Here is a 27,929-nt window from a genome sequence, read left to right on the forward strand (position 1 = left end):
CGGGCTGTGTGGTGGGGTCTGCCTCAGGAGCTCCCGCACTCTCTTGCTAGCTCAGCTATCTACTTAGTGATTAAACACGAAATCTGTTCTGGTTTGTACATGGTTCTCAGAGGGTCCTGGCCCGCTGTTTCTTTCCAAAGCAGAAGTTTCCCCCAGAAGTCAGTGTCTTCCCCCTCCCCCAATTCTGTTTACATCATGATGTGTTTTTAAAAAAGGAGCTTCACTGATGGAAGTGCACGTTGGGGATGATTTTGATAAGCTCTTCAATCACAGAAAAGGACACTATTGCCTGGAAGAGAATTGATTTCTCTTAAAAGAGCTGAGACTTGGGATTCCCCCCAACAATCTCTTCTTTTGGGTGGTTCAGTGATAAGGAATCTGCCTGCCAATGCAGGAGACTGGGGTTTGATCCCTGGGTCGGGAAGATCCCCTGGAGAAGGAAATGGCAACCCACGCCAGTCTTCTTGCCTGGAAAATCCCATGGACAGAGTCTGGTGGACTACAGTCCATGGGGTCCCCAAGAGTTGGGCATGACTGAGCAACTGAGAATGCAGGCATGCATGCAAGGGAAACCAAAGCTTAAGACAAAAGGTAGATTTCTCTGAATGATCTAAAAAAACGGATTATACTCAAAATTTTAAATTCATAGAAGAGCAAAGATACACATCTACAGGTGACTAAATCTGGTTTCCAGAACAAAACACTAAAGAAGCCGAGGGAAGTATCCATCCAAGCTCACAATGGCTGTTCAAGACCTTATGTTGTAACAGAAACATGCAAGAGAACTCCACCCCAAAAATGAACTAGCTTTAAATGATCATTATATACAAAAAGTTTATTTTAGAAATCACATATCTTTAAAAAAAATAACATTGAAGTTTTAAGTTCTGATCTTGACTGAATGTTAGGGTGTCATGTCAGGGTGTTCTGTGGTATAATTAGTGATGCGAGGAAACCAAGTCCCTTTACACTAGTTCGAAACATGAATGTGAGTTTTAAAAGAAAAATTTTAAAAAGAAGTTATTTTGGAAACACTTGGAAGCATCTTGATCTTGTAAACAGAAGTCCTGAAACTACAGACACATTGCTGAGACTATTCCAAAAGCTGGAAAAAAGTAGGCATTATCATTTCAATTCATGAACGGTTAAAAAGGTCCAACGGAACCAGTATCGAGTGTAGTGTGCTCATCCCAGTGCATCTCAGAGAGAAGCAGCAGAAAAGTTAGACCTTGACTTTACCGTTTCGAAGGCTGAAAGTCGGAAAATGTGGGTAGTTTTGGCTGGTAATTTCTTGGGTAGAACTGGTTATCCTTTATTCTACTCAGCAGGTTTCTTTCAGTCTTATAAAAACGGCACCCACAGGTGGCCAAGCTCAAGTATTGGAGAATCAGGACACAAAATAAAATTTACACTCACTACGGACCCAAATATATAGCTCTTTGGAAACCTGAACTATAAACCTGTGACTTAACATGAAAATGGTTTTATAGATCAAAGAGTTTAAATGATCCTTAAAGATGATGTCTAAAACAGAAGCTTTAAACAGTAAACTTCAGAAGACTATAATATTAATTCCTATAACATAAAACAATTAAGTCTATTTAGTATCTTTATCAAATGATCCCGGATTGTATTTCTAGCAACTCCTACTCAGATCATGAGGTATCTGTATTGGGGGATAATGATAAACCAGAACATCTATCTGTAACAGGAGCTCAGGGCTCTCTGATGAGGCTAGAATTGAATCCAGAGAAGTATTGTCACTATATAAAAAATTCTAAGAATAAGAAAACCTGTATTATTTGGTTAATTGCAAAAAAAAAAAAAAAAAGGAAAAAAATTCTGAGAACACCGCTGCTGGGTGCATCCAAGATGAGCAGTCATGGTACATGCTGAAGAGCACTCAAAGCTAAGATTTAAAATCACATGAGGAGAAAGTCAATTGATAGAGATCATTCCTGACGATGAGCAACACCTGACAGCAGTAGCCGGTTCACCTAATTTTGATTAGATCGACTATACTGTCAATGTTTCCCATCAAAGGGTAACAAGGTCATCTTACTGAAGACAAGCGTTTTAGGTTGTGAAAGGACTATGAGGGAAGCGTGCTGGGACACACACTTCCTACGAATCTTCAGGAAAAGCCGGCCACTCATTTTACTGAAGTGAAACGTGTGTTGACAGTAAAGTTGCAGATCTGATCTTTATTATCAGAATGATGTCATTTTAGGATAGAATTGATAGATTTTCTTAAATGAACCTAATAAGGCATAAAACTCTTTGACTTTCAGAGCTATATGCCTATGTATATGCCGAAATGTGTTTTGGAAATATACAAGGAGGATGCAGAACAGGCACAGAAGCTGACAAAAATATCCGGATGCACGTTCCTCATGACAGATCCACGTGGGATCCAGAAAGCACTTTAATACCCTATCCATCAAATGATCAAGAGTCTAGAGAAATAGTAAGTCCTGTATTTACAAAACTGATGAAAATCACACTGTAATAATCAGTGAGTGCAGAACAACCGCACAGATCTGTGTTTCCAACTTTTTCCACCATGATTCTCCATCAAGGTAAAAAAAGATTCTTTCATACAAATCCCAGAAGGATGTAGAGGTGGCAGCACAACCGCTGGAGATGGAGCGATGACTTACTACTGAGGCTGGTGACGGACACAGGAGGGGGGTTGGTGAAGAGGGCAGAGTCCTCTTGGAAAGAACCCTGCTGGGCGCAGGCAGCTCTAGTCCGTGGTTGACCTCCGGTACCAAAATCGCGCCCGGAAGTCATCGCTGCAGGTCATGAAGCCGGGGTTGGTGGGCGAGTGCACGATGCAGCGCACGATGTTGTTGTGGCCCAGCGAGAGCAGGTTCCGGCGCTCGGCCGTCCTCGAGTCCCAGCAGCAGAGGCTGATGGTCCTCTCGTCCGGCAGCAGCACGTAGTCCTCCGTGTGGTTGAAGACGGCCTGCGTCCGGTGCACCTGCCGCCCGCTCAAGCCAGCGCCTGCACAGAGACCGAGAGGTTAGGGGCCTGGGCGCCAGGGCCGGCTTTCCAAGTTCACATCTTAGACACCCGACTGCTCTACTTTTGTTATTAGCTGTACTGATATAACCACAGCATTAATCGTTGAAGTAATACACATTTATTGTGCAATTCTGGAAACTCTTAAAAAATATACATATATGAAAAAAGAACATCGCTTTTGGGCCCACCTCCTAATACAACTCTGTTAATATTCTGATGATTTTCAGGCATAAAAACACCTTAAAAAGAAAAAGAATATACAAGTAGTGCCACATTATCTAATTTCATGTTGGGCACACTTCTCCATGCTTTTTTCCTAGCTGCAAAGTAGCCCACTGTTTGGAAGCACCATTACTTAATGATCCTTTTCTTGCCACGCATGTAGTTTGTATCCAATTGGCATGCTGTGATAAACATCCTTGCTGGAGATATTTCATTGGGATAAAATTCCCAGCACTAGAAGCACTGGGTTGTATGAGCAGCCACTCTCCAGAAGGAAGTTTTATGCTTTTTAATGACCATGAATAAAAAATTGTATTTTATGTTTAAAGTATTACATAAACTATTAAAAAAAAAATCTATCTGATAACCTTATACCTAGGGTTAACATTTTGATGAGCAACTTTTCCAAATATCTCTGTGCATTGTACACTCATTTGTAATTTATCCAAGTCACAGCATACTGTATGTGGTGGAGACCTACAAACAGGGCAATATAGTTCAATGGGGAAAAATACACACTGTGGTGTTGGATCTGGACTCAGTACTTATTCTGGATGTGACCCTGAACGAATGACTTAACATCCCCGGGCCTCATCTGTCCTGTGATAATCAGAGCACTCGTCCTCAGGATGCTGTGGGGATTAAAAGGAGGTATGATGTCCAGTCCACTTGGCAGGCTCAGTGTTCAACAAACATTACTATGAGTGTGTGTGCATGCTTCCCGAGACTCTTCTTAAATTTCTAACAGTGAGTATAGCACATCAAAAATATATGTATATTTAAAAATTTGATCTATGACACCAAGTTGCCCTTCAGAAATATTTTCCCAATCAATATTCCTAACAATATGTGATTTCCTGAGATGTTTATTGATACTAGGTAATACCAATCTTTTAAATTCCTAAAATATGATGAGCAAGAAAAGGATACTTCCATTTTTGTTTCTTAGGTTTTTGGTGAAGTTGGTCATCTTTTCTTGGGTTCACTGACCAATATCTGACATGTGTATTACATATGCTATGGATATTTCCTCCCAAGTCCAGCATTTTAATTTTGTTTACAGTGTTTTAAGTTAACTTTTAACATCAAAATGTCTCATATTTACTTGATAGTTTTCCCTTCTCTTTCATTATTTCAAGAGCCCTTTGAATTTTAACTAAACATTAAAACTGGAAAAACAGATCCAAAAGTTCTGACATGAAGGAGTCTTAAACTGTGAATTAGGAAAAAAGGGAATTTGCATATAAATTCAGTATACTCTCATTTAAAAACCAAATCCCAATTCTCTAGCAAAACAAACCAATCAATCACATATAACCACAAAAATGTTCCAAACATTCCTAAAACAAAAATGACTCCTCCATGCTGCACCAGCTACAGTGGAAGCCAGAGAGGAAGCTGACTTTGGTCACTATGAGATAATCCTAAGGTAGGTTATGCTGCACCCTAGCGGTTCCCAGGTCACTAACTCTCCAATCTTCACTTACTAACAACCCAGGAGATCCCTTACAATAGTGTTGTTTTCTTATGAGCTTTAAGTTCTGGTCACAGTAATTTCAGTGTCTACGCAAACAGCTCACAACAGAGGAAACTAGCTGGTTTTCTACCAAACAGCCTTTGCTGCTATGAGGATCAAAAGAATGAAACACAATATTTTAACACTTACTATCAAATAATTAGACCTTAACACTGACTGCCAGGGATAGGATCCATTTAAATGGATCTCGTAAAAAGAGCTCTGGCACAACTGTTACAACCAGAGACCAATGTGAATTAATCAGAGAATCAGACTAACATCATTGAGTATTTATACAGGTCCAGAACACTTGGGGTCTCTTTGCGGGGGCCTCCTCTCTTCAGGTACAAGCCAAGATCTTCCCTCTCACTCACTGAGGGTTTTCTCTGCACTATGTTCATGTTTTTGTGGGCAACAGGCAGGCCATGGGTATACAAATGAACCTCCAAACTCTCAAGTGTTACTTGCGTAGAATCAGATCTAATTTTAGCTGTTAACATACTGAGATGAGCCAAGTTAAGAAACTGTGGCTTCTACTTCCAGCTCTGCCTCTTGTTTGATTCACATGGGGATTTACTGTGTGGATCTGTTTCAAGAGTTCTGGAAAATAAAACACCTCAGAAATGTGAATTGATATCAACCTCTCACATACCTGTGTATCTGACTAGCGTTCGTCCTGTTGATATTTCCCAAAGTTTAGCTACGGAGTCTTTTCCACTTGACAGAATATATTTAGAATTTTTCGAAAAGATGGCAGAACAAACTTCTGCGCCATCATGTGCTTTCTCAAACGTTGTGATGCATCGATTTGAGACGCCATCCCATAATTTGATGCAGCCATCCTTGCTACCAGTCACATACATATTAGCACTAGGATTGTAATTCACTGAACATATGGCATCGGTGTGCTGATCTTGAGGGTTGCAAGAGACAAAGCACTGAAATGTGTTGATGTCATAAAGTCGAAGTGTCGGATGCTGAGTCCCCACAAGTATAAAGTCTCCGGAAGGATGAAAGGAGATGGAGCGTAACATTTCAGCCTCCTGTCGGGAGAGAGCAGGGGAACCACTATTAAGCCTAGAGGAACTATGGAGAATATCTGGCCAATGCACAGAAACCATAAAACAATGACCAGATATTACACAGGCATGAGAAGAACAAAGAACTTAATGAGAGAATCATTTAAACAAAGATTTCCAAAACTATTTACTGGTGAGACTATTCCAAAGAACACAGAAGTGAGCTTCATTATTTTCAAATAAACAATGGGTGAACTCAGAATGGAATATCATCACTCTATGATACATTTGTGGGGCTTCCCTGGTGACTCAGACCATAAAGAATCTGCCTGCAATGCGGGAGACCCATGTTCAATCCCTGGGTCGGGAAGATCTCCCAAAGAAGGGAATGGCAACCTGCTCCAGCACTCTTGCCCTAGAGATTCCATGGACAGAGGACCCTGATGGGTTATATTTATAATCCATGGGGTTGCAAAGAAATGGACATGACTGAGAGACTAACACACACACATGATACCTTCATATACAATTAGTGAATAAAGATAAAAAAACTGTACTTTAAGAATAGCTCCTTAGGACTTCCTTAGCAGTCCAGTGGTTAAGACTCTGTGCTTCCACTGCAGGGGCACAGATTTGATCCCTGGTCAGAGAACTAAGATCGCCCCCCAAAAGAATAGCTTCTTTGTCCCAGGGCTCCAAATATGGAGGTGGAAGTCACTATTAAAACACCAGAAGGTCTGAACTGCGTTTGCAAAATAAGGCAACCAAATGTTGCTTTTTCGGCAAATACCTGAGTGTCCCAACTAAATAATTTTGTAATTCCCATAAGTTACACTGTAGAGAAGTTGGTTATGTTTTGTCTTTAAGCAAGAACCTGCAACCTTTAAAGAGTGATGTGAATTCTGAACCGTATCTCTGCCCACCAGCTGCCCTGAGTGGCCAGAGGAAGTTGGCGCCTGACAGCCCGAGAGCCGTGCCATCTGTGGCAGGCAATGCAGCCTCCTTGTTTATAGGATGACCACGGAGACAACTTTGAGAAAGAGAAGAGTCACACATCAGCTCACTGTATTTAAGAAGAAAAACAGAAGCTCCTTTCCAGACATTCCTCACCTGGATGTATTTGAAGGCTCTTTTTGCAGACGGTTTGGAATAATCAAATAATTTAAGAGTATAATCCCTTGAACCAGAGGCGAGAATCTGTTCTGTTGGGTGGAAGGCGAGACACGTGACTTCATCCACGTGGTCGTAAAGAGTTCGAATCACTGGGTGGTTTTCCATGTTCTGCTGTGCAGTCTCGTTCATCATGACCTAGGCCAACAAGGAAAGAAGAGAAACTCTAAGTGGACTCACCCTCATTCCTCTAAGAAGGGACAACAGAAGATAAATGGTAAGATGTGACTGGGATCTTCACCTCAATCGGCATGGCGCTTTTGGCCAGCATTCTTTCCGTGTCCAGGATTTTTATGGACGCATCAGCAGATCCAGTAGCTATTAGCTGCCCATCTCTACTATAGGTAGCTACGCGACAGGGTCCTTTGTGGGATGTGACGTAGCAGGTTTCGTACTCTGACGCTTCTGGGGACATAGTCTGGACATCTGCATCAAACTCCAGGTCAATTCCTGTGCCAGGGGCAACTGTGTCTGACCGACCAATTGCATACTGAACTGCAGTGTCATCATTTTCCATTCCTGGAAGCAGTAAAAATGAAAGGCATGGAAAAACATTATTTTAAAAGGACAAGGCAGAGTTCTTGATCCAAACTGGGAATGCTATTTGCCAATGTCAAGGTATTAGTTCTTGTAGCCACATGACACTTAATACTGTACAGAATTACGTATTTTGAGCTGGGAGCACACACAGTGACAAGACTGTAAGGCAATATGGGTTGTGGGAAGTTAGGCTCCACTAGGTGAAGTCCTCTCCCCAGATACTTGCCTCTGAAATGTTCTACTTTAACCACAACTACACAAGCTGAAAAAAAGCACTTCTGCAGTTAAATCACCCACTTTTTCCCGTTCTGAATTTTAATATTTTGCATGTCAAGAGCTGTCATTAGCAGCTTTGAAGCTCATTAAGTCAGACATAGTGTGAGTAGTAGCACTAGTGAAACACCTTTGAAAAAAGTGTTAAGCTGTGAATAAAGTCAATCAAGAATTTGCATTTTGAATTGAAAAATAACTTGACATTGTACAGTGTTGACTAGTATAGAAAAAATCAGAAATGCAGATGAACCAAAAAATAAACATAACTTTGTATGATATATCACCCAGAGATAATTACTGTTAACATGGTGATATGAATTCTTCTGAGCCTTTCTCCACGCACACGGTTGTTTCATTTCTTAAAACAAAAATAAAACCACACCATATAACATGGTGTGACTTACTCGGTCATTTAACCATACAGAACAAACACCTGGTCAGTGTAATAAATGTTCATCCACATCACACTGTTGGACCCAATTTTATGGATACGAGAACCTTTATAACCAATTCCATATTGTTGGGCATTTCAGTGGAAATCATTCTATTTCCCCAGGCTAATCACAATTTACATTGCCAAGTCAAAGGGTATAAACATGTATAGTAATTTTTTTTTTTTTTTAAATATGTATGGTAATTCTTATTGCTTCCTATGACACAGGCATGCACCAGGATACACTGTTGAACAAGACAAGGTTCAAGGTTTTTATTAAACTTTCAGTCTTTCGGTGGATGGTAAGGATTGTGAGGGAAACAACAACTCTAAACAATAAAGAAAATTTCAGACAGTGATTCTATAATGAGGGAAATAGGACTGTTATTTCAGAGCAAATGGGGACATATGGGGAAGATGTTCAAGTTATTTTAGAAGAGATGAGGAAGACTCTGAGATGACATTTGAGTTGAGATTTGAAGCAATAATAAGTAGAACAGCAGAAAGCACCAGATAATTCATATAAAGATCCAGAGGCTAGACAGAATCAGCTCAAAACCTTCACAATCTGGACTTTGTTTACTCCTCCAATATCTAGCACTGTACTTGATACATACTAGCACTAAAATGAAAGGGCAATCATCTTGAAAAACATCTGAAACTGTCATGGGCTCAATGAAGAGTTGGCATTCACAAGTTACCAAGTTTGATGAGATGCAGGAGCTGCTCCGAGGGCGCGCACACAGACTGAGGCTTGATTTCATTGATGAGGCCATTGGCAATGCTGATATAGCCGTCATAGAGCAGCTGGCTGATGATCAGCTTGTAGAGCTGCTGGCGGTCCTTCAAGCCCACTTTGGTTCTGTACATCTTGGAGAAGAGGAAGAGAATTTTTCTGCCAGCTGGAACAAGAGAAAACAGGTGATAATGAAGGGCAAAAGCAGGAGTAAACCACAGAAGCAACACAGGAATCTGGTCAGACTTTTCAGGGTTTAAATCTCAGCTCTACCAGCATTCTCTTTGGTTGGCAACTATGTTTCTCTGAGATCAGGGGCCTCAGCTCTCAAAAGTCAGTGAAGGTTAAACATGATGGTACATGTAGATTCTTTTGTGCACAGTGGCACACAAACAGCTCAAAACGTGTCAGCCAACATTTACAGCTAGACCTCTCTTCATCATTGCTTCCTTGCCAAATTAGCCACCCTCGACTTTAATTCTTCACTGCAATCCCCAGAATCTTCCATTTCTTCTGCTAATAAAACACTGGTAATGTTGCAATAGGTCAGAAAGCTGCTATTGTGGATGCCCAGACACTACTGTTTCCACCAGCCTAAGCTGTTACATTTATTAAGGTCAGTTATGGTTATTCTTAAAACACTTTTTTTTTTTTTTAAAAACACTTTTTAAGACAATGGAGCTTGTTATGTTACAAAATTTAATTAGACAGTAAATCAAAACATTAGGGCAAAAAAGCTATCATGCAATGAAAACTAAGTCAAGTTGAATGCTTTGGAGAGCATTGCTTAATAAAATATTTGTGAACAGGATATGGTGAAAACAACTACTTAAAAAAAATGGAAAAATTGGAAGGACTGTGCACTTTGATTTACAAATTCTCAGTCTCAAGAAAGCAAAAGAGAAAATTGTAAATAATGGTTGGTTTTTGAGTTTATGGGGGAAAAAAAAAGAACTCCAACTGGTGAACATGATTAGATAATTTGATTATAAAAATCTACGTTTGTACATATGTGTAGGTCTGTAGACACTGGAGATGGGAAACAACAATAAAGAATAAGTCATTGGCAGACAGGTGGCTGTGGCAGAGAAGAAAACTGAAAGACCACAGGAGAGATAAGAATAATAAGGTTGGTCAGCGGTCTATTAACACCAGTACCTCCTGGTACTGCTGCACTACACAGGGGTAATTCTGAAAGTGGGAGATTGTAGTAAAGCAGTGGGGAACAATGTTTTTAACTACACAATGCCCTCTGGAGAATTACTGAGGCTACTGATCATAAGAACAGTTAACATTTATTGGGTGCTGACCATGTTTCATCTCAAACCTCAACTACATCCTGCAAAAGAGATCCAATAATCTTGTTTACAGGTGAGGAGGGGATATAACCTGCCCAAGGTCTCAGAACTGGGAGGAATCAGGATTGGAATGTAGGTTTGACTCTAGAGACTGTGTTGTTACTAACCACTGCTTGTACTATTCCTTAAACCCTTAATGATATTAATAAAGCTAGCTAAAATTCCTTAGACATTCTGTATAGCATATAACCAGGTGGCAACACTGGTAAGGAACCCGCCTGCCAGGTTGAATCCCTGAGTCAGGAAGATCCTCTGGAGGAGGAAATGGCAACCCACTCCAGTATGCTTGCCTGGGAAATCCCATGGACAGAGGAGCCTGGCAGGCTATAGTCCATGGGGTCACAAGAGTCCGACGTGACTAAGCCACAGTACGTAATACACATGGTGTAAGCAACAAATATGCATACCTCATTCAACCTTCATTTAATCCCATTTTAGAGGTGGGCAACTGGAGGCCCAGAAAGGTTAACTCACCCAGGATTCAACAGGTTGTATGTAAATAGCAGAGCCTGGATCCTAACCCAGAGCCTGTCCTCTTACTGTGCTGTACTGATGGGGGCTGAGCAGATACACATAAATCCATGCTGTGTAAACACTAGGGCACAACAGAGATGATGAAGCCGCTCAAAGAAATCAGTGAACACTGCAAGGGAAATGTGGCTTTGTCATCCTGTCTCTTCACTTATGTTAGGCGCATCACCCGGCGTACCAAGAGATTAAATAAGAAATGAGAGGACGAACCCCGCTTAACTCCCATAGAACTTTGGCTCGCTGGGCTAGTAAGTAGGTAATTACCATCCCCAAATTGGCAGATGAAGGGGCTACAGCCCGAGGGCAGGAAGAGCCCAGTGCAGGACAAGTTGTACCTGGAGCTGGAAGAAGGACCAAGGCGAGAACACAGACGCCCCCTCACCGAACGCTCCGCTATGACCCCGACCTAGAGGCCAACGAAGGATGGAAGGGAGAGTGTGAGCAAGGCCATTATGGAAAAGGAGGGACAGTGCAGGCCAAGCCCAGCAACTCAGGGCGCACGCCACCCCGCTCACTAATGACCCTTCCCGCCCCGCCCTGGTCCTCACGATGGTCCCCTAAAGGTCCCAGCCGACCGCACCAGCCACTCTCCACGCAACCCTGGCTCTCCATACCCGCTGGTCCCGCTCTCTCGGTCTCCCGCTCTCTCTTAGAAAAATGGAGGCGCCAATCCTGCCCGATCAATCGCTCCGTGCGCACGTTCACTGAGCACGCGCAAAGGGCGTCGCGCCGAGCGCTGCGCTATCGATCCGCACCCCTCAACTTGCGCCTGCCCTTCTCGCCATCTTACTTACGGGCACGATAGAAAGACTCGCTCACCTCCTTCAACTTTATCTACTCTGCGACAACCCTGACGCCAAGGAACTGGTGCTTTACGGACAAATATCAGATCCAGAGAACACCGCGGGCGCTAGAACGGCCACGGGCGTGCCGGGCCGTTGGCTCCACCACTTCCGGGGCCTTACAGAGCAAGTGCGCCTGCGCGCCTTCTCCGCCTGCCTGGGACACAAGCCAGAGTTAGCTTTGAACCAATGAAAAGGCAGCGCCTCTCTAGCCCCGACCAATCAGCCTTCGGAATAGAGGGTTTAACTCCTATTTAAAATGAAATCTTTGAATCTTAACGGCTGAGCTCTCGGGAGGACTTGGTTTCCTTGCATCGGAGGTGGGAGTCCACAGGTGCGTAGACCTGGGGCATCTCTGTGAGGCTGGCTGGCAGGCAGGCAGGCGGGCAAGCAGGCGGATGCATGGTGGCCTTTGCAGGTTGGTGGGAGGGAAGCGGTCTTGGGGACTGCTGGGTCAACGAGGGGAGGTCGGGGCGCAGGGAGCTTCCTTCCCCCCCGCTCCCGCCCCGTTCCTCCCTGCGCCCCCTCCCTCGCCCCCCGCGCTTTCCCTGCACCCTCCCTTCTGTGCTCGGATGCCGATTTGCCCTATAACGTGCCGCCTGGTGTTTATTGAACACCTGCAGTGTGAATGGGGCTGTTGGGGTGGGGGTGGGGGGGTTGCTTTCTAATGGGATTCTCATGTTAAGTGAGCACCTGGGTAAGAAAGAATGCAGAATGTTTTTTTGCCGTCTTGGAATTTACGTTCTAGGGGTGGGGGGTGCGGAGACAGACGATAAACTAGCAAGATAACTTCCGATAAGGTTGTACTAGGAAGTGGGCTAGTTTGAATAGACTAGCCAGGAAAGGCCCTTGTCCGGGCAGGATGGATGAGTGGGTGAATAAATAAACCTGGAAGCCAGTGCTTCTCAAACCGTAGACCCCGGACTACCTTTATCGGGATTACTTGAGCGTTCTAGTTAAAAATATGAACCCACCTAAGGGATCAGACGGAGAAGGCAATGGCACCCCATTCCAGTACTCTTGCCTGGAAAATCCCATGGACGGAGGAGCCTGGTAGGCTGCGGTCCTTGGGGTCGCACAGAGTCGGACACAACTGAAGTGACTTAGCAGCAAGGGATCAGAGGGGCTTCCCAGGTGGCGCTAGTGGTAAAGAACCCTCAGGAATTGGAAGCGACTCAGGTTCGATCCCTGGAGGAGGGCATGGCAACCCACTCCAGTATTCTTGCCTGGAGAATCCCATAGACAGAGAAGTCTGGTGGGCTACAGTCCATAGGGTTGCACAGAGTTAGACTCGACCCATGCAGGCAAGGGATCAGAAATGCTTGGGTGTAGGACTCAGGTGTTTGTATTTTTATCAAGCTCTGCAGGTGATTCTGATGTTTCATTGAGAACTAGTGTATGCCCGGGGTATACTGGTCATCTGGGGATGTCTTTGAAATGCGGGATCTTAATTTGTTAGGTCTAGAGTTGGGCTCCAAAGTCTGCATTTCTAACAGTTGTCCTTCTGATGTAAATGTGTCTACCATCCTTGACTTTCACTGTTTTCTTATCATCCTTAACCTTCCTTGTTGTTTGAATTAAACGTTTTTCAGCAGCATACTCATTTCCTCTCCACTCTTTCATATGTGCAGATAATTTGCAGGTTTGATGAAGGAAGGAAAAGTCTCCATCCACAGTGCTATTAAATCTGCTTTCCTATGTAGACAAGTAGGATCTCCAGTTTGAGGTGCAGGGATCTTATGCAGGTCGTCTGGACATGAGACACTCGAACTTGGCTGGAGTCCAGAATCACCTGAGACACTGTCTTCCTGTGGCTCTCTGCAGAATTCTGAATCAGAGACTTAGTCCATTCTGTTCCATTATTCTTCCTGAGAAGGAAAAGTGTTACCTGGAGTGAATGAACATTGGTAGCTTCTGTAGAACCAGTGTCTGTAGAGCCATGTGATCTTATGAGTCAGCTGCTTGTAACTGTCAGGGAGAGTGAAGAAGGCACCACAGCATAGGTGAAGTTACCGATCACATGATATGAGAATGTATTTCCTTTTCTTGTCTATTTCCAAATGGCTGTTTGATATAAGGACTCCAGATTCTTTAGTCTGGTCTCCTCTTGCAGGTGTAGTTGTTTGTTTGCTTATAAAGTGGATGTGAAAGTTGGGGTCTGAAGAGTGCTTTCTGATTGGATTCTAGAATTTAGGGAGCAAGAGAAATGGATAAAGGTTTCTCTGGCGCAAGGATCCATATATCTGACTTGTTAGAGGGATCACTGGGTACAGTGTTGCAAATGGACCATAATGGGGCAAAGGTGGAAGCAGAGTGACCACTGGGAGCTTTTTACAAATAATTGAAGGGAGAGAAAATTGTGGTTTGACCATGTGGGAGTAGGAAAGGTTGTGAGCAGTGATTTTCCAAATAAAGCCTGTAGCATTTGCTGATGGCTTAGATACAGGGTTTGAGGGAGAACCATGTAAAAGATTATAAGACTTTAGACTTGAGCAACTGGCAGGATGGAGAGAGTAGGTTAAGGGGAATGCGGGTTGGGAGGAAGCTGGACGCCAGTTGGGGACAGGTTAAGATTGAGATGCCATTCAGATTACCAGGTGGTAGGAGTTCAGAGGAGAGCTTTGGACTCAAGATGGAAATTTGGGGGTCTTCAGCCTGAGGATGGTATTGAAAGCCTGGGAAGAAGAGGTTTCATTTGGTGTGTTGGGTTGAGATGCCTGGCAGGCTTTCCTGGGGCATCCTCAGCAGATGATAGAGAGCCTGGCAGGAGAGGAGAGGGCAGAAGGCACCTATTCACATTCTCCTAATAGAGATGTTTAGAGCTCTGGGGCCCTAGGAAGATGTAGACAGAGAGTGGGGAATCCCTTCCACGGTTACCCTAGACACTGAGATTGGTGGCACAGGTGAGGCTCATCGGCAAAGGTGTTTGCGTTGGGACAGCTAGTAAGGCAGGAGACAGGTCCGTGCAGGAATAGAGTGCAGGACCCCCTGGAATGCCAGGAATGCTCCTGAGAGGGAGGCTGAGAATTGACCTTTGGGTCTGGCAACTAGTGAGGTCGGCCTAGAGTCTGGTGGGGATGAAAACCCTGTGGGAGGGAGCCTGCAGCCCAATGAGGGAAGTGATAGAGACAACTGTTGCCCAGTTCTGCTGCTGAAAGGGGAGGCCAGAGATGTGGTCATAGTTTGAGTCAATGTAAGGGTAAAGAGGACTTTTTTTTTTTAAGGCATCACTTAAGGAAGCCAGCCTATAGACTGGTGGAAGGGATTCATTAGAGAGATGATGGGAGAGAGGGGCAATGCAGTTGAGGAGTGGGGTTGGAGTGTCAGGGAGGGGAGAGGATGGGATGCAGTGTGTGAGGGGAGAGAAAGGCCCCACACCTGAACCTGGTCTAAGCCCCATGCTTGTGCTCTATCACAGGAGAAAATGCTGCTCCCTTATCAGCCTTCACTGGACAACAAACCATGTAAAATTCTGTGTGATGCTGAGGCTTTTTCATCAGAATTTTTAACCCTGATCCAGTGTGACACTTTGAAGCCAATGAATTTTTACAAATTAAAGGGGGTTCTTTTTTCTTTTCAGGCATCATGGACAGATGTAAAGAAAACTGCATCTCAGGGCCTAAGGTAAATTGAGTAATCTGGAATCTCAGATCCCTTTTATAAAACCCAAAGGAAGTTGAGTTTGAGTCTAGAGTTGTTCTCACCTTTCCTTTGAGATATGACTATGGTTCCTCCACTGCGTCCCTGGGTGGGAACTCGTTGCTTTTCTCAGCATTCAACAAGGCTCTGTTGCTTTTCTCACTGTAACTTTTATTTTGCTCTTAACTTTTTGAAGAGCCTGTGTTTGTTTCCTCTTTTGCCTCAGATCCGTTTTGTGAGTACTTGGAAACTGAAACACTAGTAAATCAATAGTAATTAGCTTTTGAGACTATTAAAACTGTGCTCATCATTATTTAAAAATTATATATATATAATTAGCTTTTTGTGGAACATGTGGCAAATGCAAAACTTCATGCAAAGATAATCACTATTGACTATTTGATATGTTTAGAGAAAAGACTGAAAAAATACAAGTATTGTTGAAGAAATCTCAATGGAATTGGGGTTTTGGTATAAAGTTTCTGAATTGTAGCTTCTTGCTAAAGAATAATTCCCAAGTCACTGAGAATTCTTAGGAAGTGTTTAATGCCTCCCTTTTTAGATAAAAGTATAGTTAATGAACATTTTTTTAATGGGAACATGACTTTTAGGGGTAGGGTGTTGGGGAGCGGGTAGGAGGAGTCATTCAGGTAATTCAGCCGTATACTAACTGAATCCTCTGCAAGTGCTGATTCCAGTCAGTTTCCCTGTCCATCTGTTACCAGTGACAGTCATTATATTGCGGTACTGGAAGATAGACCTTTTGGAATACTCTCAAGATACTCAGCTTTCCTTCATGAAGACCATAACGTTCCTTTTTCCTCCCCAATCTAGACTGCAGTTCCACTGAGTGATGGCCCAAAACGCGTTCCAGTGGCTCAGCAGTGTCCCTCTCAGAATCTGGTGTCTGCGAACAGCGGCCAGGCTCAGCGCGTCCTGTGTCCCACAAATTCCTCGCAGCGTGTTCCTTCACAAGCACAGAAGCTCGTCTCCATCCAGAAACCAGTACAGACCCTGAAGCAGAAGCCCCCGCAGGCAGCCAGCGCCCCTCGTCCTGTCCCCAGGCCGCCAAGTAACACCCTGAAGAGCAAACAACCCCAGCCGCCAGCACCTGGTAAGCAGTCTTCTTAGGCTCATTGACGAGCCATTCTTTTATTTGCTAAAAAAAAAAAAAACACCCCACTATACAGATGCATGTTTACTGTTTGTAACCCTAGCTTTTATGTCATTTCTACTGAGGATGGGGAGAGGATCTGATGTCGGGGTGAAGTAACAAGTCTCCTATGGGCCAGGCCTGACTCCCACCCTCCTGAAAGAGGTGGGCAGTCAGGGAAGACACAGCAGCAGCCCCGTATTCTTTGGATTGCTTATTGGGGCAGAGGGGGTTCTTTTAGCAAGTACACTTGGAACTGAAAAATTCCAAGGTTCTGGAGCGTGGAGGGAGGTGCTGGGGGTTGGGAGAGTGAGTGGACTGAGGCAGGCAGGGCGATGTCGGGGTGGGCACTGCCAGCCTCGGGGAGCAGGGCTTCATCCCCTATGTGCTGGGAAGCTGCTGAAAGGTTTTTGGGCAGAGGAGGGGCTGACTTGCCTCTTAGAGAAAGCTTATCTGGATGTGTGGGGTGAACTGAAGAGTAGCAATGCTGGACCCAGGGGTACCAGGTAGGAGGGAGGCCACTGGGGTTCGGGTCCAATATTGCAGGGGCCTGAGCTGGGTCGGTGTTAATAGTTATTAAATTTTACCAATTGTTGAGTGCTCCATAGCGGGCTTCCTTCATCCACATTGTGTCATTCTGTCCTCGTAAGCACTCTACAGAGGCAACCGTAGTTTCTACCTCGATTTTGTGGAGGAGGAAGCTAAGACTTCGAAGCATTAACTTATTCAAACACAGCCAGGGCAGAGTGATTCAGACAGATCTGAGAGCTCACTTAGGATGCCAACTTGATAGAATGGGGCAGTAAGCCAGACATGGGGGTGGTGGTTACACTGGTGGCATTAAATCATTAAACGGAGATTATGAACCGTGGAAGGAAAGACTACAGTTTAGACCTGAATTCAAATATCTCACCAGAGCAAACTGTGCTACTGTTGGAGGTTGAACTGCTGGAAATACGCAAGTAGAAATGTCCAGTGTAACTTCCCCTTGTAACTTCCCCAGTGTAACAGTGGAAGGAGGGTAGTGGTTGGCTCATGTTTTGCTGCACATTGTCTGATGCTGACCCACCTCCTGGGGAAGAGGTGATGAGTTGTTATGGATGGGAGACTGGTAACTCTGCTTTAGAAGCTCTTCATTTAGAAACTGAGGTTCCAGGGAGAATCTACACAGCCTTGAGTTTTTAGATTATCTGGGGGCCTATGATGTATCTACTTATCTTTACTCTCAAAGCTCTATACAGACTTCAGATGGAAGGACTCAGGTTACAGTGTACTCGTCTTTTTTTTCCTTTTTAAAATAAAGAAAACCAAAAATAGTCCAGATCTGTCATTCTGGGCATACCATTGATATTTTGGTGACCACTCTTTGATTCATCTCTAATCAAAGATTGTTAACTTATTCTATTTAGGAAATAATCCTGAGAAGGAAGTGGCATCAAAACAAAAAAATGAAGAATCAAAAAAGTAAGTTTTATCTTATGTACAAAGTTCTGTACCATCATTCTACTAGAACATACTAATGTCATTTAATTGCAAATTTAGTTATAGGAACACTTGTTAAAAATAGGCCTTTGTATTTTCACTTGGAAATTTGAAACATCTGTATTTTCTAAATCTTCAAAGAGAGAAGGAATTTTAATGATGTTTATGAGGGACTCAAGTTTTTCTTACTGCTTTTCACACTTAGAAAAGACATATTTGACTTAGAATCTGTTACAGAAATCAAGTAAAACTACCTCTCTACCCTCAGAAGTAACTACTACATACAGTTTATGTATACTTCTCAACTACTTCTAATAAAGGTGGAAGTTAAGCAACAAAATGTGGTCCTCTTGCAGCCCTATGGACAAATACTTGACTGTAGAGTATTTTGGAAGTATTGATACAGTTACTATATTCTTCATAATAAAGCTTGGCTGTATTTTCCCTTGCTCTCAGTCTCTGAACTGTCTAGACTGTAGCATGTAATAGAAAGTAACAGGAATAAACCCACAGCCATTTTTGCTGTAGCTGCCTACCAGAAACTTTCTGAGAGTCTCATCCAGTGGTTCTCAGCCCATTGTCCTGTAGGCTCCATCCTGCTCGCTTTCCCAGAGCAGTTCTCCACCCCAGAGAGTGGTAGTGTCTCCACGGCTAGAGGAGGCCATTTGAAAGAGGCTCCCAGTTGTTTCTGGAGCCTTCTTTCTTCTCCAGATCCTCATCTAATCCTCCTTATGGCCTTAGCATCGTTGCTAATAGGTCTGTGCTCAGAGCATAGTACTGTCTCAGGACACTTGCCAGCAAGTGCCTCAGCTCCAGAAATCCAGATTTTTCCCTGTCACAGACTCATTCAGAGGAGGCTGTGGTTTGGGTCTTGCCGAGGATACGTGCTGAAGACAACTTTGAGTATAGAATTATTTGTAGGCCTGGGATGTCTGCTACTCATTAATATACCTCATTAGAAAGGATGTGTTTTCTTCACACTTTAAAATGTTCAATTCTTCCCCAGAAGGCAGTGGGCTTTGGAAGATTTTGAAATTGGTCGCCCACTGGGTAAAGGAAAGTTTGGTAATGTTTACTTGGCGAGAGAAAAACAAAGCAAGTTTATTCTGGCTCTTAAAGTATTATTCAAAGCTCAGCTGGAGAAGGCAGGCGTTGAGCATCAGCTGAGAAGAGAAGTAGAAATACAGTCGCATCTCAGGTAAGCCTTCAGATGATGTCCGGGGGAGTGGGGGGCAGAACTCGGACTTCAGTGTTTGTGAACTTCTTGTGGAAGGCTGGCTTCATAGTACTGCAAATTCATCATTTTTTCAAAGATTTATCTAGACTTCACTGCTGTGGTTCGGAAAAATTGCTTGAAGGTTTGTCTTGTTAATGGAGTAATTTACTGGATGAGTTTTGTTTTGGTGGATAATTAAAGGAATGATACCTCTTATTTTGAGTTCAGGTTGCACACTGGCAGCCTACAGGTTGACTTTGGGTCTTTTTGTTTTCAGTGAATTTAAAAAAAATCTCAGCTAGCCTGTGCTCAGCTGTCCAAAGTCCTCCACAGCACATCTCCTGCCGTTATTGAACATGGTCTGTGTTGTCTGTCTCATGGTATTTGAGTTTCAAACTACTGTGGAAATGGCATGTCTTTTTTTTTTTTTTCTTTCAATTTGCGGAGACTTAATATTTAGCTGAATTCTTTCCCCCTAAGAATATAAATGGTCCAAGGGAAGGAAATAATCTAAACTAAACCTGAGGTTCATTAATACCTTGAAATGCATGTAAATTGACAGCAATGTGCGTCTTTTTCTTACAGTGGGTTCATAGTTTCACATTTTCAAGGGGAATGGAAGGTGGGATCTGTGACCAGCAGCAGTTCTCACCACTGGTTTCATATGAGGGATCTGATACTCAGTACAGATGAACTCCCACACCAGGTGTCTGTCTTTCATTGCAGACATCCAAATATTCTCAGACTGTATGGTTATTTCCATGATGCTACCAGAGTCTACTTAATTTTGGAATATGCACCCCTCGGAGCTGTCTATAGAGAACTTCAGAAACTGTCAAAGTTTGATGAGCAGAGAACTGCCACGGTGAGTTTTCATTTACTGTCCAGACTAATTCTGTTTACTCTACACCTGTCCTACATAGCGCTATACCTTTCATTATATAATAGAGGGGGCTTTGTTCCATGGAAATCTAGCTTAATACAGGGGTCCCTAACCTCTGGGATCTAATGCCTGATGATCTGGGGTCAGGCTGATGTAATAATAATAGAAATAAAGCACACAATAAATGTAATACCCTTGAATCATCCTGAAACCATCTGCCCTACCCCAGGTCTGTGGAAAAATTATCTTCCACAAAATTGGTCCCTGGTGCCAAAAAGGTTGGGGACCACTGGCTTCATAGGATCAAATATTTGAAATGGGAAAATCAGAGTAGCTTAGGTGTACCTTATATACAGATAAAATCAAGTACCAAATGAAATCTTGTGGTTGGTTTTAACAGCTGTTTCTTTGGAAATATATATAAATAGTTACCCTGTTTAAAAAGAGAAGAATGTATTTTTTATTAGTTTTAGATTTACAGAACAATTGAAGACAGTGCAGACTTACTTTTCCCATGCACATCTGACTTCTATTACTATTTTGTATCTGTGTGGTACAACTGTTATAACTAATGGACCACTAGTACATAACTATTGACTGAAATCCACACGTACATTCAGATTTCCTTTGTTTCTCATGATTAGATTAGGGTCATGGGTTTGGGGAGGAAGGTAAGAGGTGAAATGCATTCTCTAAGGATACAAGCTGCTGACCTGACTCATCTCCAGGTGTTGGTCTTGACCACCTGGCTGGGGTAGTGTTTGTCAGGCGTCTCCTCTGTAGAGTTACTCTCTCTCCCTTTTCAGAGGAACAGCTCTCCTACAGGGCAGGGTATCGACATACATTATTTGGAACTTTGTACCACAGAGCTCTCTTTTCACCCTTATTGATTTACTCAAATATTTATGAATATGGGCTCAGATATGTTATACTTTGAGGATAATCTAATAGCACTTTGCTTTCATTGTTCGTTCCAGATTTGGCCACGGGTGCTCTTTTACACAGGGCCTGTGTCCTTCTGACTTGCCCCCATCAATGTGGGGAGTGTGGGCCTGTGTTTTCTTTAAAAGCACTTTCTGTTTGTCGGTGCTATAAGATGCTCCAGTTTCGTCTTATACATTTTCTAAGTCTTAGAATTCATTATTTCTCCAAGGAGCTTTGCTTCCTTTTATTGGAAAATGTTATTAGAAGCCTTGATCTGGGTGCTGGATGTGCTCATTGCTACTGTTACTACTTCTGGGCTTTCAGCTGAAAGAGAGCATTGAGATATGTGTATTGTAACCTCGGTATTTGCATGTATCTAAAAGTATTTATAATTATCCATCTGTATCTATAGTAAACATGAGTCCGTTATCACATGGATCATTTTACCTTCCTCCCTTGCTTATCGTAACCTCCACTCCAACACCAAGAAACTTGGATTCCAGCATAGGCCATCCGTTTATCCAATTCCAGTGTTCATGTGTAGTGGTGTCAGAATTGTTAACCAGTTACTCCCGTGGGAAACAACCGTATGCATTTGAGGTTCATCTGTATCCTCTCAGGGTCTGATGGTTCATTTCTCTCTACTGGTGAATAATTCTCCATCATATGGCTCTACCTTGGTTTATTGCTTCATCTGTTGAAGGGCGTCTTGGTTGCTTCTAGTCTTTGATTACGAGTAAAGCTGCTATAAACAGTTGCATGCGGCTTTTTGTGGGACACAAGTTTTCATATCTGCTGGGTAAATACCTAGGGGTGTGCTTGCTGGCTTGTCTGGTGAGTCTACGTTTAGCTTTGTAGAAACTGTCAGCAGTCTTCTGCAGTGGGGATGCCTACCATCTGTGCATTCCCACCCACGCATGAGAGTGCCATGCGTGGCAGCAAGTGGTGCTGTTCCGCTTTTTTCAGTCTTCCCAGTAGGTGTACAGTGCTGTCTCATCGCTTTAATTTGCAGTTCTCTAATGACCTACAAGGTTCAGCATCTTTTCAGGTGTTTACTTTCCATCTCTATAGCATCTCTGAGGTCTGTTCAGACCTTTGAAAGTGAAAGTCACTCAGTCATGTCCGACTCTGCGACTCCGTGGACTATACAATATAGTAGACTGTTCTGTATAGTCCATGGAATTCTCCAGGCCAGAATACTGGAGTAGGTAGCCTTCCCTTCTCCAGGGGATCTTCCCAATCCAGGGATCGAACCCAGGTTCAGACCTTTGGCCCATTAAAAATTTTGTTGTTGTTGTTGTCTTACTGAGTTTTAAGAATTCCGGTGTATTTGTGATATGAGTCCTTTATCACATGTTTTACAAACATTTTCTCCCAGTTTGTGGCTTGTTCTTTCCTTCTCTTAACTGTCTTTCAAGGGCAGGCATTTTTTAATCTTAAAATCCAACATGTCAGGTTTTTGTTTTGCCTTTTTCTTTTTTTCCCATGGATTGTACTCTTCTTTATTAATGTGAAAACTGTTTGAAGAAGTTGTCTTAATTTGGACTGTTTTTTGTTGAATTAGCAGATGAAGGGCCTGTAGAATGGTGGTTACATTGTTTTGTTTCTTGGTGTAGGTCTCTGGGTAGTATGTACACTTATCTTTTTGGCATTGATCTAAATGGCATTAAATTCAAGTGGTTTTAGTTTTATCTTCTGCTGAATTCACAGCACTGTTGGTGAATGACCCCTCTGGTCATATCTGTGCAATGAGGACATACTATTTCAACTTAAATATTTGCCCTTTGGATAAGTAGAAATCTATTTTATTTGCTTTTTAAATATTAACCAGCCAAGCTAGTTTCTTATTTGATTGGCAAGTAATGTTTGTAGTCAGTTTTCTTCAATCCAGTGGAGTTTACTTTGATATAAACAGATAGCTGCTTGAAAGGAAGTAAAAGATTGGTTCTTTCTAGATTCCTTAATAGTTTATACACACACACACACACACACACACACACACACACCTGTTTTTCTTTCCTGGTTAATTAAAACTAGTTCTGGAGAAGTGTTAGGGACCTTTATACATAATCCGTAATCTTAATGTGGGTGTGTGGAGGGGGTGGATGCAGAGAGCGCTGGTTCCTGCCGGGTTTGAGCAGGGGCAGCCTGTTGTCCTCTGGAATCGTACTGTATCACCCACTTTGGTGCAGGAGACGAGCTTTCTTTGCCTTTGCTTTCAGTTTATTTATAGTTTATTTAAGTGTATGGTCTAAATTTTGGTCTCTGCCTTTTGGCTGAAAGCAATGAAAAATGTCCTTTCTGATGATAATATCTGGTTTCTACCCCTTCATTTGGTAAACCTTTTTGGTATAACATAATGTTCAGTCCTGTTTAGAATTACTTTTTGAGAAACCAACACTTCTCAAATGTCAGTCAGAACTAAATATATTCTTTCAACATACTAGAAAGCAATTCTCATTTACATGTTAAAGCAAATCCTGGGCTTGCTTGCCAGATCTTTTAATTGAAATGGAAACAGAACGAATGAAAGGACTGACTGGCTTGTGTACCTGAACCTGACGAATGAATTAGTATATTGTGTGCCCCTTAACTTAACCCGCTACTTAACATGCCAGAACATCTGCTTTTAGTTTATTGTTCAGGATTATTTTCCTCTGATGCTCTTAGAGAGTAAGTTTATAGCTTCAAACAAACCCTTTTGTTGTAATTTTGCCTTAGTTTTAAAAATGGGAATGGACTATACTTTAATGGTCCTATACTTTAAATTAGTTTTTCTTTTTTAAGAATGTTAAAAATTGTTCACAGCTCTGACTCCCTCATTTGTACCAGTTTTTCAATATTGTCATAATTCATGGCTTCCGGGCCATAGATTGCCAGGTGGGGATGTAGTGGTACCTTGCTGGTCTGCATTCTTTTGGTGTCGCACCTGCTATGTTAGCAAATAACCTAGCACAGAGTCACTTGTACTTCATGCTGAACACTAAATTGGTTTGTTTTCTCGTGGAGTCATCCACTGTCTCTAGTTTTTGCTTTCAAATCTACAAAACATGTTAAAATCTATGTTGAGTTTCCTTTTAGAAGAGATGTCTAAAATTAACTTGTGTTATATAAATGTAAAACAGGTTTCCAATATTTTTTGTTTTAATAGTATATCACAGAATTGGCAAATGCCTTGTCTTACTGTCATTCCAAGAGAGTTATTCACAGAGACATTAAGCCAGAGAACCTGCTCCTTGGATCAGCTGGAGAGCTTAAGATCGCAGATTTTGGGTGGTCGGTACATGCCCCATCCTCCAGGTATGTAACTTCAGGGATGGAACTTGTTTGCTTGGTTTAGCAAAAGCCTGGGGGCTAATGAGCTGAATAAGTAAAATGTTTACCATAAGTAAACATAAGCATAGATGTTGTGGGCAGTTGGGTCAGGTAACTGACACACATGCTTTGTAGTAATTTAGGCCAGGCAGGAAACTAGTGTCTTCAAGATCATTTTTACTGTGCAGCCATTTGTGGATGTTGATCCTGGGGTTAAAGATGCATACTATCCTTAGAGGCCAGTGAAGGGGACAAATAGGCAAAAGATATGACAGGTGTATCACAGGATGAAATGCAGTGTGCAGAGGGGGAATAATACCTCACTGACTGTGGGAGGGAAACGCCACCGCTTCCTGGGCCAGGAGACACGAGTTCTACAAGTTCTGAGGGCAGCACCTGCAGAGCTCTAGAACTGAGAGCTTAAAGGAACCAAACTAGTTTGGATGGAACTTTCAGGGTGGTGGTTAAAGATTTTTTGGTCTGCTCCTGTCAACAGAGCAGTCCTTTCCTATCCCCTCTTAAAGAAGAGAGATCAACCTAATGAAACAATTTAAGTGAACTTTGCAAACAGAGCTAAAATTTTCTCCTGTTTTTAAGTTGGGTTTCAATGAGCTTTTGAAACCATGTGTGAAGTAGGGCAATTCAAAGCATACATCTACTGCTAAGAGTTTGTCAGCTTTGGGGTAGGTCTTAAAAAAATTATAACCAGATTACTTTAAAGCCAGTTAAAAAAAACTGTGTAGTCCAGAATGGGTACTGTTGAGTGTGAGATTTGTTTTTGATACAGATCACTCCTAATTGTTTCCAGCAAGGCACTGAATCTGCTGTTGCAGTCTCTTTTTGTTTTTTGGGGAAAAAAAATCTGGTTGTCACAAGTGGGAGCTGTTGGCCTCTGGTGAGGCAAACAGCAATGGCTGTAGCCTCACAGGGCTGAGCTGGACCTTGGCCCACCCAGTGGTGTCATCACAACAGGAAAGATGGTTGATCCTTTTCTAAAGAGGATATTATATAAAATGTTGGTCACTTGGCCCGGCTTCCCATACTGGTTAACTGTAGGAGCTCTCAGATTACTGTGCTGTCTTTTGAGGCTCTTGATCTGGGCCTTCTCCCGAATCCAGTGGTGATGAGAGGCTAGGAGTCTACAGCAGCAGCTCCTTTAGGCGAGTGAACATTTGTGCGTTTGCTGGGCACCAGCGGCGTCAAAGAATAACTAGTACAAGGCAGCAAAATCTGCCTAGCCTTTGCTCCTGTTTTGATGTCTGTTTCCAACCTCTGTTATAAAAACAGACACGCTGAATTGATCACCTGCCTATTCAGTGCCTACACTCCCAACAGTTGTTAACATTTTACCATGTTGAGTGTGTCTACGTTTTGGTGAACCTTCAAAAATAAGTGACAGACAGCATGCTTCATCCTTTGAGTGCTTCAGTAGTAGGCACGTCCTAAAAATAAGGACATTGTCCTGTATAATCACAACCATTATCACACCGAAGAAACCCAGTCTTGTTAATATCTACTATTTCGTCCATGTTCAAATTTCCCTAGTTGTTCATACAGTTTTATAGTGGTGATACTTTAAATCTTATATATCATTTAAGGAAGTTCTGGAATTAGACATATTTGGGGTGCCACATGATTGCTAGCTGTGAGGTCTGGTACAGCACCCCGTCTAAAAACGGATTTATAATACCACCTGCTTTGTAGCACAGGAGCTAGCCTAGGAAAAGCGCTCAGTGTTAGAGGAATGGTTGGTGACTTTGAGCAGCTGTTGTGATAACAGAAACAGTAGCACGTCAACCTGAGCCTGCCTGTTTTCAGGAGGACCACCCTCTGCGGCACGCTGGACTATCTGCCCCCTGAGATGATTGAGGGCCGGATGCATGATGAGAAAGTGGACCTCTGGAGCCTTGGGGTGCTTTGCTATGAGTTCCTCGTCGGCAAGCCTCCTTTTGAGGCAGACACATACCAGGAGACCTACAGAAGAATATCACGGGTAAGGTCTCACTACAAAGGGACCCATCGTTCTGTTAGAATTCCTTCCTTATCAACCTTGACAGGAGGCTATGATCTGAGTATTTCTCGTGTTCTCTCTGAGCCACGTTGGTGACTCTTGTCACTTTGTGTACTCATCCAGGTGGAATTCACATTCCCTGACTGTGTGCCCGAGGGAGCCAGGGACCTCATTTCAAGACTTTTGAAGCACAACCCCAGCCAGAGGCCCACCCTCAAAGAAGTACTTGAACACCCCTGGATCACAGCCAACTCAAAACCATCAAGTTGTCAGAAAAAAGAATCAACTAGCAAACAGTCTTAATCTTTGCAGGCAGAGATCCTTAGGCCAGGGCTGCCTTGTCCTGGAGCAGGCTGCTGGAGTGTCTCCCTGTGGCCTGCCCGCCATCGAGACTCTAAAGGACATGCTGCTGATGAGCAGGCAGTGCTTGGAGTCCCACTTCCATAGACACGACACTCTCTAGCAGTGGGAGCAGCCATGAGAAATCGTGCTAATAACTTCACTGGTTATAGAATCAATCTGGAGGCAAGGTTTGAGGGCAGCCACCCCGCAGCCTGTTTGGAGTAAGGCGTCCTTGTGGAAGACAGACTCAGAGCCTGGCTGTGGGGAAGGGGGTCATGCCTAGTCCTGCCTCGACCCTTGAAACACTGTGCAATAACCTTCCCAGTCCTGTGTGTGTGTAACTTATCGGGTGGCCCAGTCTGGTAACGCTGTCAGAATGAACATGTGATTCTTCCTTTTAAATGTTAAAATAAAGACTTTTGTATAGACTTGCATCTTTACCTCCACAGCATCCCTTCAAGACTGTTCGGTGTCTGTCCAGCACCCCAACTTGGCCTGCTTGTGGGTCCTCAGTCACTCATCTGGTGAGATTGAGGCAGGAGCATGGGCTCGCCTCAGTCTTAGGGCACAGGGGTGTCTCAGCCCTTTCTAAATGGTAAAGCCTTATTTTCTCTCATGGTGTTGGTGTTTTTATAAAGTTCTCACATGTGTAACCTTGACATTACAGTGCATCTCCCAGGAGTTCACATTTGACAGACACTTTGAGAAATGCCGGGCTAATCACTAGGTGGTGGTGGGGAGGGGGGAGATTGGAAGGCATACAGATATATGGGCCTTCCTGCATTCCCTTCCTTCCTTCATCCCTCCTCCTACACTCCTGGGGGCAGGGGAGGGAGGAAGAGTCAAGCAGCAGGCACGTTGTGATGGGTTAGGGAACAGAAAAGCGGAGCAGGGCCCAGGGGAAGGAGCATCTCAGTTGGGCTTGAAAGACAGGATTTAAAGTTTAGAGGCAGGTGTGGCTAGAGGTCCTTGCAGCCTGAGGGAGGGGCCTGCAGGAAATGTGGCCCATTGGTGGGGGGAACTGGAAGTGGGGTGCTCTGCTGGGGAACACCAGGAGTAGGTGTGAGGGCAGCCAGCACCCTCCACTGTCCCTGGTGCCCCCGGGCCTTGGTCCCCGTCCTGGGCAGTGGACATTCACCCTTGTGCATGACCACAGCCCCCTGGAGTCCTCATCCTGGGGAGTCACCTGCCCAGTCGGCAACAGCTCACAGAAGTGAGTGGTCCCAGCACGGCATGGGGGCTGCTGGGGGTTCACTAGAGCTGCAGGTGGTCTGGCTGGACAGAGGGGAGGGGTCAA

The 27,929-nt window shown here is 43.4% G+C and overlaps 2 protein-coding genes across 6 annotated transcripts; one reads left to right on the forward strand and one right to left on the reverse strand.

Annotated features, from left to right (window-relative positions):
• Window positions 1–820: 820 nt before the first annotated feature.
• CSTF1 (cleavage stimulation factor subunit 1) lies at window positions 821–11,780 on the reverse strand. 4 transcript variants are annotated; one of them, XM_043883353.1, is made up of 7 exons: window positions 11,645–11,759; window positions 11,161–11,231; window positions 8,902–9,102; window positions 7,196–7,473; window positions 6,895–7,092; window positions 5,418–5,808; window positions 821–3,006 (listed from the first exon to the last, which is right to left on the reverse strand). In XM_043883353.1, the coding sequence occupies exons 3-7, from the start codon at window positions 9,068–9,070 to the stop codon at window positions 2,747–2,749; spliced, it is 1,296 nt and encodes a 431-aa protein (XP_043739288.1). In that variant the 5' UTR covers window positions 9,071–9,102; window positions 11,161–11,231; window positions 11,645–11,759; the 3' UTR covers window positions 821–2,746. The 4 variants fall into 4 exon arrangements, with proteins under 4 accessions (XP_043739288.1, XP_043739287.1, XP_043739286.1 ...); XM_043883352.1 differs by lacking the exon at window positions 11,645–11,759 and adding an exon at window positions 11,440–11,514; XM_043883351.1 differs by lacking the exon at window positions 11,161–11,231 and having other exon boundaries at window positions 11,645–11,780.
• Window positions 11,781–11,786: 6 nt separating this feature from the next.
• Window positions 11,787–27,066, forward strand: AURKA (aurora kinase A). Of its 2 annotated transcripts, XM_043883354.1 has the most exons (9): window positions 11,787–12,001; window positions 15,248–15,291; window positions 16,141–16,420; window positions 17,869–17,923; window positions 18,948–19,139; window positions 19,884–20,022; window positions 24,116–24,264; window positions 26,098–26,272; window positions 26,414–27,066. In XM_043883354.1, exons 2-9 carry the CDS (start codon window positions 15,253–15,255, stop codon window positions 26,591–26,593), a joined length of 1,209 nt encoding a protein of 402 aa, XP_043739289.1. In that variant the 5' UTR covers window positions 11,787–12,001; window positions 15,248–15,252; the 3' UTR covers window positions 26,594–27,066. The 2 variants fall into 2 exon arrangements, with proteins under 2 accessions (XP_043739289.1, XP_043739290.1); XM_043883355.1 differs by lacking the exons at window positions 11,787–12,001; window positions 15,248–15,291 and having other exon boundaries at window positions 16,283–16,420; window positions 17,869–17,927.
• The last annotated feature ends 863 nt before the right edge of the window (window positions 27,067–27,929 follow it).

Source organism: Cervus elaphus, chromosome 23 (genome assembly GCF_910594005.1).
Source record: "Cervus elaphus chromosome 23, mCerEla1.1, whole genome shotgun sequence".
In the NCBI taxonomy this organism is placed as follows: domain Eukaryota; kingdom Metazoa; phylum Chordata; class Mammalia; order Artiodactyla; family Cervidae; genus Cervus; species Cervus elaphus.